Genomic DNA, 10,802 nt, shown 5'->3' with positions numbered 1-10,802 from the left:
TCTATATGGTCCTGTGGTATGCAACACTGTGTGTAGTATCACACACAACATAGGGATACAGAGTTGTCAATGGATATTAAGTAAACTTACCTTGTATAACTCATATTGTTCTGATGCTATTGTATCGGCTAATGCCACACACTCTCTGTATCGTCCTGTGGTATGCAACACTGTGTGTAGTATCACACACAGCATAGGGATACAGAGTTGTCAATATATAATAAGTAAACTTACCTTGTATAACTCATATTGTTCTGATGCTATTGTATCGGCTAATGCCACACACTCTCTATATCGTCCTGTGGTATGTAGGGGTGTGTGTAGTATCACACACAGCATAGGGATACAGAGTTGTCAATAGATATTAAGTAAACTTACCTTGTATAACTCATATTGTTCTGATGCTATTGTATCGGCTAATGCCACACACTCTCTATATCGTCCTGTGGTATGCAGCACTGTGTGTAGTATCACACACAGCATAGGGATACAGAGTTGTCAATAGATATTAAGTAAACTTACCTTGTATAACTCATATTGTTCTGATGCTATTGTATCGGCTAATGCCACACACTCTCTATATCGTCCTGTGGTATGCAGCACTGTGTGTAGTATCACACACAGCATAGGGATACAGAGTTGACGCAGACCTTCGAGTTGTTCCTGTCTCGATTCATCCACCTCACCATCCTATTAACATCAACAAATACAAAAAGAAATAGTCAGTACTAATTGGTTCTTCTTTGATAATCACATTGATCAAAATATTGGACACGTATTTACGATGTAAACTTACATCGTTTAAAAACCCCATTATAAGTTCAAAGCTGTCATAACTGTAACCTACAAATCCTATTGATTAGTTAGGATGGGGTTGAGACTTAAAGATGGGTTAAGGACTTACAATGTGTAATAAATGTTATTGAAATTCACCTCAGGTTCATGAACATGAACCATTTGCTGCCAGTGAATACTTTCCAGTGAACTGACAACTGAAGATTGATGATTTGTTTGAAGTATACATTGGAGACATTTCAAGCATGTTTAATTGTGGTCTTCAATCTAAATTCGCCACCACATCTGGTGCAATAAATTAAGAGCTGATATAGATGGCTGATTGGATAACTCAAATGAGTCATTGTACTTACAGTTCTTTGGTCTACCATCCAGCCACCATCAACAAACAGTAGTACATTATTGATATTGTCAACAACTCCTTGACTCAACACATTCAGTGCCTGTTGCCAATGCTCCAACTCCATCTAAAAAAAGAGAGAGAAATTAAGATTACAAACTGAAATAGAATGGTTTCCCTAAAAGATTTTTGAGATCAAGAAATGCTGATATTCAATTCTGTATCATATCTTATTTCCTTGACAGAAATTTCAAATGTACAATACCCTTGGCCTGTACAATATCAACCTTGTAAAGTTCAACATCGAAAACAAACTAAATACATTATTCTACAACAGTATGAAAATAGCACATCAAATGTCAGATTTCTCAACTTATCTTCCAAAATGAAGAAAGAAACCCACATTGCACACCAGAAAATTAACATTAACATTATATGTATAGTCAGATACGCCAAAGAAAAACTCCAGACGTATCTGCCTGTGTAGGGACTTGAACCCTAGACCATTAGTAGAGGGGCTCCGATGCTCTACCAATATCTAAAATTTATGTCTACAATTTTTTTATGCTTTTCTAGTTTCCACATGCCTATTCAAGACAGCAAAAAATGGTCAGTAACCCATCATATCTAAATTATTTGCATCAAACTTGACCTACCTCATGTTCTTTCTGCTCATGTTCATAGCGGACTTTTTCATGAAAGTTTGCTCTATCAGGCAAGATGGGAGGTGTTGGCCGCTTGTTATGGTAATGTCCAAACCAGTCATTGAAGGTACTAAGAGCACTCTGGAAGGAAAGAAACCAATACAGCTCAATAAGTTACAAAGTTGCATTCAAAATGGATGTAAGTAGGTGTCAATGGAAACTACTACAGCAGCTGATACGAGTATCCCATCATGCTTTGAGATACCATCATAGAACTGCACGGGCCATTGAAAACGTACACAAAATTCCTCATTTCAACTATCAATTACTCACTTAAATCAGGGGTGCTTAGAGTAGACTTAAGTTTGAAAAATATGATCCTTAATGTATTGTGAAACTATCCAGGTCTCATTTTTGTATACATATGCTAAAGAGCAGACAGGTACACTGCAGTGCATGCTGGGATAGTCCCTTCAGCTGCTGTGGTAAACTACTGAAATACTTAAACGAATGTTGAAAACCACTATTTTCCAATACAGGAAATGAAAAATAGTTGAAATCAGGATTAATTCTGCAAACTTACAGCCTTGAATTTATATTTTTCATAACCCATTTATGCTTCAAATTAGTAAATGGTTTGTTTAGGGTGATGATTGCGGCTCTGAAGTCATGATTTAAGGATCAATTTATCTTTACTGCATACAAATCTGAATATTGCCACATTTGTATAGTCAGTATTGAAACATAACATACATATTGAGAGGATTTATGATATACCCTATCTGAATAAGTTTAATTGACTAGCATGCAATGAAAGTCCTGCATTTAATGCCCTGCATGCTAGCCATAGGCTTCAACATACAAAGTCCAAAGTTTTGAGATATTTTCTCAAAATATCAAGAGCTATCTCAACAACCACTAAAAAAATACTAGGCTTGTTTGTACTTTTTCAGGCAGATTGCAAATAAGGTCATAAAAATGTACAATTCTGAAATTTTGAATTACAAAAAAAAAAGTTGTCTGCAGTCGACACCTGCGTGGAGAGATTTAATGGAGTATCCAGACATAAGTGGTTACCAGAAACAAACATACAAATGACAAATTTGCTTGTGATTCTTACCAGATATGCCTTGATGCAGAGATACTCCCTGATGGCATTAGCATCATCTGCAGTGAGTTGTGTACTGCCAGCAGTTGCTTGCCAGTTACGCATAATCACATCAATGGAATCTTCTGGTATCTTCTGGAACACCTCTCTTGCTGCATCATGCTTCTTGCAAGCTGCAAAAAAGTCAAACATCACTATAACAACTTGCACTGTGTAAATGATGCTGTACAACTAAATTTGATGAACAACAACTAAATAGGAAACAACATCCACCATAGTACATGTTTTTAATATTCTAGCCTGTTTTAGCCAAACTTTAAACTGCAACACCATAAATATCCTTGATTTTTTTTCTAAAATAGATCTATTTAGTTGATTAATTTTTTTTCTCACTGACAGTTAATGAACGCTACATTTTGATGCAAACCCCATCAAAATCGGACATCTGGTTACTGAGTTATGAGCAATTTATCAATGGCTGAAAACAATATAAAACAAAAGAATTTGAACACTGTTTTTGCCAATATCTCAAAAACAATATTAGCGACATCTGACTCATTTCTCTTGATCATGTCACTAATTGCCTAAGTCATTTTTTGTAATTTTGTGAACAAGGAACAAAATGTGGTTCAAGCATGTATCAGTTAGGTAATTGTCCTAATCATTTTGGATTATTCCATTTCATTTGTCTCATTATCATTTGTTCTTGTGCAAAGATTTGTGAATAAATATGTTTAATGCATTCTTGAACCATATTTTGTACTTTGTTCTCAAAATTACCAAAAAAAAATTATGCAAAAAAAGTAGCAGGCTGACAATATGTAGGTCTGTAAAAGAAATGTTTGAATCAACACCCAGCCTCCCCCTCAAATCAAAAGCTGGTTACTTCTCACTACAAAGAACGACATGAATGAGATGTGTAATTACCTAAGAATGTTCTGATGATGGCATTACTCTGCTTCAATGCTTCTGCCCTCTGTGATGGGTCAAACACCAACCAATCAATGGCTTCTATCTTATGACGGTCCTCCTAAAATACAAAAAGACACACAATACAAAATTTATGATTTGTTGAAATGATACTTCTCTGTTGTATTAAAATATTTGATACATATTAATTATCCAACAGTTCTAATTTGAACAAATTACTTGGTAGGTGATTTTACAGTTTGCAACTACAAGTGAAGGGCCGTTGCTTTTATGGAAGATAAAATGTGTTGTTTAAGAAGTAACACTATTTCCACTGGCCAGGAATCAAGATCTTAAATGAATTAACAAAATCAACTTTCCAGATCATCTTATGCTCATATACATTTCACAAGAACATCACCCAGGCAACAAACAGGTATTTTGATTCTGGCTGTTTTTAAACAAATCCCGAAGTAAAATTAGGCATCTTTATACCCTGATTATTAATAAATTTAAATTTGAAATTCTAAGAAAGTTTTATACCAATTTTGATACTAATTTGTATCTGTCCCTGTATGTATTGAAGCCACATATCATGTTACATACCTCTGATGTAGCTGCTTCTAGTGCTGGAGTGCTCTCACCTAGGTCAGTATCATCTCTGGTGCGAATATTCTCAACAACTGTCTTGGTTATCTGTGCTACATCAAGGCCTGCAAATAAATCACATTAGATGCTGAACAAATGAATAGGGTAAGAACACTCTGTGTAAACTTGTGGACAAATAAATTTAACTGCCAATTTATTGATTAATCATACTTTTAAAAAAAGCGCAGTGATTTATAGTGCGACGCACAGTCACAATGCCTAGACATTGATCCACAAGCCTCAGCACACTTTACAGGTTGTCGCTGACCACTACGGCCCCACAACATTCCATAAACCATTTAACAACAATTCAGGGACTTTGCTGCTTCAAGAGCGCACACCCTAGACTTTCCACAAATAACCATCGCAACCAGGATCAGCTCCCCGAGTTTCGTACAGGTTACAACGAGACAATTAGCAGTAAGTTCCTTATCCAGGGGAATTTCAAGCTAACTCAATTCTACCACGAGAGCGTACTAGGCACCACCAGGGTTCGAACCTGCAACCTCTTGCACCATAGTCGAACGCCTTATTGATTGAGCTAACTTGACTGCTTAATTTCATGACATCCTATTCATCTCCTTGCATTGTGTGCAACACAGCAAATATAAATGATGACTTATTCCTGAAACTAGTGCAAGGAATCGTGGAAAATTTGAGAGTCAGTTGGCTTTCTCAGATTAGGGCAGTCATGCTACAGTACTTCTGGCAGATTTTGTAATTTCTGTGGAGAAGATCACAGGTTTATACATTCAATGCTTCTCCTGGGAATGATGGTTTCACTTGATTTAGGCTGATTAAGATATATTGTGCCTTTAACAAACATATATTCATACACTTCACATAGGTGTATATGTAAATCAAGCAATTCATTCCTGACCCTTGCATTTACTGTACTCATATTCACGACAGAATACATACCAGCTTCTTCAGCCATTTGTAAGCAATGCTGCCTCTCATCTTTCTCCTGAATACCTGAGGGGTAACACGAAAGTGGTCAATTAATCTAAGTATACTCAAATAAATGGAGAGTATGACTTTGACTTCAGTCAAAACAGCTATATTTAACCTTCATTTTCATTCTTTCCCAAACAAACACAACTTGTAATTTGGTTACTCCTTCATGAAAAAGCACGCTTGACTGCTCATATACTTGATACCAATGCTCCAGTTGATTCTACCACTTGAGTGTTGCACCAAACACCTGTTTTAGTGTTATACACATTATCAGTTAGATTTTTGCAATGATGCTTCCTACTCAATACATTATGATATTTACCTTCTAGGAATGTTGCATACCAAGATGTCTGCATGCTTTGAGGTAGCTGAGCTGTATATGTCGCCACTAATTTGATACGCTTCTCTTTGATAAGATCCTGCGATATGACAAAAAGAAGAAATTATTAATTATCAAATATATTGTGAATTAGGTGCTTCACCACCAGTCTCATTTGTCCCCTGCTGACAACAATATTTCTAATTCTTGATGACATCCAATTGTGATGAGACACTTCAAATATGATATGTATGCTGCCCCAGCCATTCAATGCCAAAATATCATTACTGACCTTTTAATAGAGAAAAGTTCACCCAAATGTTTCAACACTTTCAAAATCCCCACTTTTATTTCATCAGCATGTGTGCCCCTGTGGCGTTAACACTCTGTTTATGAGTAAATTATCAGCGTCGAAATGTAAATAAAATCATGAAGAAGAGGCAATGTGTGTTGTATAGGTATAAGAGGACTTGGGGTCTATACTCTGAATGAATAAAGAACACTGCTATATATATATGTCTGTATGATGACTCACCTTGACATAGGCTTCCATAATGGCCACACATATTTCTTCCTTTGTTTGTAGTGCCAAAGATCTCAAGAACAGTACCACATGGGCCATAAATCTGACCATATGGTGTGATGGTGGGCTGCTTTCATCCTTTAGCCAATCTCCCATCTCCTCTATTAAAGCTGCAGAAAAAAAAGCAAAGTGGTTGCGTTTGTATTTTAAAATGCATGTGGGCATCCATGACTTACAGTCTTTTTTAAAAATCTTTTCCAATGATTTACAGTCTTCTTATTTGGTGCCCTCTTTCCTTCAAATAATGGACTTGTGATTTACTACTTACCATCCAAATCTGGTAGTACGATATATTTCTGTATGACCCTGTGTCTCTCTTTGGATTGTTCCTCTACAACTTGACTTGGATGGGCTTGTAATTCCATAAATATTCGAGTTGGAGTCAAACTGAAAATACAGGAAACAAATCAAAATGAATGATTTTATATCACTAGTCACCATTCCACCAAATGTGACAGCCATGTGACAGAAAGCAGGAGGAACAAAATGAAGTTTAAATATAAGAAATGCATTTTGGATATTTTATGACAAATATATGAGGTTAATACGAAATCACGCTAAAATGCTTCCTATCTAAAGTTATTTAAAACAGCTTTTTATATCTGAAACCTACATTATACAATATTAAAATAAATCTTAAGAAGTACCACTTAAAAATTGAAAATGTTATTTTCATTACATGTGATTGTCAGTAATATACTACTTACTGTTTCTCTTGATATACTGGGGGTAGTTGTTCCAGTTCTCGTCTACTGTGCAGTTTTTCTCGGATTTCTTGCTCAACCTGTTGATCTACCATCACCCTGTAGTAGGCCCATAAACAATCATCCCAGTATTCACACGCAGGGAGTATCTGAAAATATCAGGGTAGAAAAACAGCTGATTGAATTGAAATAGAAACTGAAAGAATGAAGATTAGTTTCTTTGTTGCGTTTGCTTGTAATGTTTTGCAAAACATCATCCTCATTATCATTATAATCAGCAACATTGTACTCTTTTTCTTCAGCATGTTTCTACACCAGAATTATCATGAATTGACTAAAGGTTATATATAACAGGCTAATATCCAAATTTCAATTTCAAAGTGCTAGTCTCATTATAACACAAATGGCACAAAACAATGCAGCTGTCAATTGTTTTTCTCATACTCCTGAGGTAGCATAATTGGGCCAAAAATGTAAAGATTTTAGATAAATGTACTTCAAATCATGAACTTTCTTAGAAAATTTTCTAAAATTTACGCTCCAAAAATCAAAAGTAGTGGGGCAAAAGGTCTGCATTTGGAAAATCTGCACCCCCACGAAAAATCCTGGTTACCGGTCTGATCACGGTTTTGAATCTAGCACAAACATGGTAGGCACCTGACACTCCACCCATCCTGTTGACTGGGTATTTCAGAGTGAAGTTAACTTTAAACCCCAAAAGATTTTTCAGACAAAGCTTACCTCTCTCAGGTTGCCACTCAGAGCTGCGTAGACGGCTCTCTCATAGATATTAAATCGTTCATCTTCTGCCATTCGCCAGCACACTGCCTTCCAGATATCTCTGTATGGGTTGCCTTCTACTGTAGCTAAATCTCCTGAGGCTGGAACTATACAAGGGAGAGACACAACAATTAAAGCTCCAGCAATACATGACTCACAGCTTCAATGGGCCAGCCTCTAATGACAGGCCTTCAATGAATCAAACCAGGGTGACAAAGGACAAGCTATCTGACTTATGTACATGTACAGAAGATGTTGGAGGAAACCAACAATGATTTACAACCATTTTTGTAACTGTACAAAGCTACTTTTGTTAATTTCTAGTCACCAGCTCGTTTGGCTAGGAACTCTAGAAATGATTCCCAAGGCAAGTTAACCGTATAAGATTGATCGCAAGAGCCACTGACTCAATATGATATAATGGTGTTTAGTTTGAAAATTTAGATATGGCAGGTACACGGTTTGCACTTTTTTTTAAAGTCACATGATAATTTATTGATGTTTATCAGATCTATTCTATCAAGTTGATCAACATGTTTGACAGATATATACTACACTCACAATTTTACATGGTAAAAATACAACAGCTAATCAAGTGGAGATATCATCAAGCTCTCTGAATCCTCTTGTGGAAAGAGCAAATCAGCATTAAAATCAAGTGGATTACATAAACTGTGGAGTCTGGATATTTGAGGTACGCCATCTTACCAGCTTTCATGTTATTATCATGATAGAGTCGCCAACCCTCTAATGTTGCTGCACGCCATGCTTGCCCACATTTCTTACAAAGTCTCTGCGCTTCTTCTAACTGGCCTGCACGGATCATCATGAAAACTTCACGTAATAGGCGAGCTTCATCCTCCTGATGGGAAATATATGAAGAGATTGTGAAAAGATGGAAGACCTAAAATGAAAGCTTCTTATTTCGTTGCTAATGCCTAAACCAGTTGTAATCCTCCAATGATGGATTTAGGAAAATCTCTCCTCATATTTACACCTTTCCATTTTGAAGCATGCCCGCATATACTCCACACACACCCCTGCACTCCCAAATTCAACAAAATGTCCACCTCATCATTCAAATTTGTCTATTAACTCATATTTTGTAAAAATGGTGCACCAAATGGCTTCAATTGGGGCTTCATTGACATTTTTTTAACTTCTCAGAGTGGCTATTACACACTCCCCTGTGACATGCGCAAACCATCACACTTTTGGGAACAAATCTGCTCCCAAATAATTCCTGGCAACAGGCTTGACCATTCTGTATTTGGTTTACTACACACCATGTATAGTAAACCAAATCCACACGTACACCCAAAGTACATACAACATACCTTATCCAGATCAGTTTGTTCTCTCTAATAGGAGCATCAGGGTCTACATGTGATACCAAGGCTCTCTCTGATGATGGCAATGAAGCCCACACACACACACCCATAGTATATACAACATACCTTATCCAGATCAGCAAGTGGTTTGTTTTCTCTAATAGGAGCATATGGGTCTACATGTGATACCAAGGCTCTCTCTGATGATGGCAATGAAGCCTTCACACACACCCATAGTACATACAACATACCTTATCCAGATCAGCAAGTGGTTTGTTTTCTCTAATAGGAGCATCTGGGTCTACATGTGATACCAAGGCTCTCTCTGATGATGGCAATGAAGCCCACACACACACACCCATAGTATATACAACATACCTTATCCAGATCAGCAAGTGGTTTGTTCTCTCTAATAGGAGCATCTGGGTCTACATGTGATACCAAGGCTCTCTCTGATGATGGCAATGAAGCCCACACACACACCCATAGTACATACAACATACCTTATCCAGATCAGCAAGTGGTTTGTTCTCTCTAATAGGAGCATCTGGGTCTACGTGTGATACCAAGGCTCTCTCTGATGATGGCAATGAAGCCCACACACACACCCATAGTACATACAACATACCTTATCCAGATCAGCAAGTGGTTTGTTCTCTCTAATAGGAGCATCTGGGTCTACATGTGATACCAAGGCTCTCTCTGATGATGGCAATGAAGCCCACACACACACCCATAGTACATACAACATACCTTATCCAGATCAGCAAGTGGTTTGTTCTCTCTAATAGGAGCATCAGGGTCTACATGTGATACCAAGGCTCTCTCTGATGATGGCAATGAAGCCCACACACACACACCCATAGTACATACAACATACTTTATCCAGATCAGCAAGTGGCTTGTTCTCTCTAATAGGAGCATCTGGGTCTACATGTGATACCAAGGCTCTCTCTGATGATGGCAATGAAACCCACACATACACCCATAGTACATACAACATACCTTATCCAGATCAGCAAGTGGTTTGTTCTCTCTAATAGGAGCATCTGGGTCTACATGTGATACCAAGGCTCTCTCTGTTGATGGCAATGAAGCCCACACACACACCCATAGTACATACAACATACCTTGTCCAGATCAACAAGTGGTTTGTTCTCTCTAATAGGATCATCAGGGTCTACATGTGATACCAAGGCTCTCTCTGATGATGGCAATGAAGCCCGCACACACACACACCCATAGTACATACAACATACCTTATCCAGATCAGCAAGTGGTTTGTTCTCTCTAATAGGAGCATCAGGGTCTACATGTGATACCAAGGCTCTCTCTGTTGATGGCAATGAAGCCCACACACACACCCATAGTACATACAACATACCTTATCCAGATCAGCAAGTGGTTTGTTCTCTCTAATAGGAGCATCTGGGTCTACATGTGATACCAAGGCTCTCTCTGATGATGGCAATGAAGCCCACACGTACACCCAAAGTACATACAACATACCTTATCCAGATCAGCAAGTGGTTTGTTCTCTCTAATAGGAGCATCAGGGTCTACATGTGATACCAAGGCCCTCTCTGATGATGGCAATGAAGCCCACACACACACCCAAAGTACATACAACATACCTTATCCAGATCAGCAAGTGGTTTGTTCTCTCTAATAGGAGCATCAGGGT

General features: G+C 37.7%; 1 protein-coding gene across 1 annotated transcript; it reads right to left on the bottom strand.

The window, feature by feature from the left end:
- Positions 1–416: 416 nt before the first annotated feature.
- Positions 417–9,619, bottom strand: LOC140163327 (nuclear pore complex protein Nup107-like). The gene is made up of 15 exons (XM_072186728.1): positions 9,497–9,619; positions 8,496–8,649; positions 7,749–7,894; positions 7,011–7,156; positions 6,572–6,690; positions 6,256–6,413; positions 5,724–5,820; positions 5,366–5,419; positions 4,403–4,509; positions 3,815–3,917; positions 2,900–3,060; positions 1,792–1,920; positions 1,149–1,262; positions 523–690; positions 417–458 (listed from the first exon to the last, which is right to left on the bottom strand). The coding sequence occupies exons 1-15, from the start codon at positions 9,617–9,619 to the stop codon at positions 417–419; spliced, it is 1,821 nt and encodes a 606-aa protein (XP_072042829.1).
- Between the last annotated feature and the right edge of the window lie 1,183 nt (positions 9,620–10,802).

Source organism: Amphiura filiformis, chromosome 1, assembly GCF_039555335.1.
Source record: "Amphiura filiformis chromosome 1, Afil_fr2py, whole genome shotgun sequence".
NCBI classification, from domain to species: domain Eukaryota; kingdom Metazoa; phylum Echinodermata; class Ophiuroidea; order Amphilepidida; family Amphiuridae; genus Amphiura; species Amphiura filiformis.
Note: the sequence above shows the minus strand (reverse complement) of the source record. Positions and strands in the feature narration are given on the sequence as shown.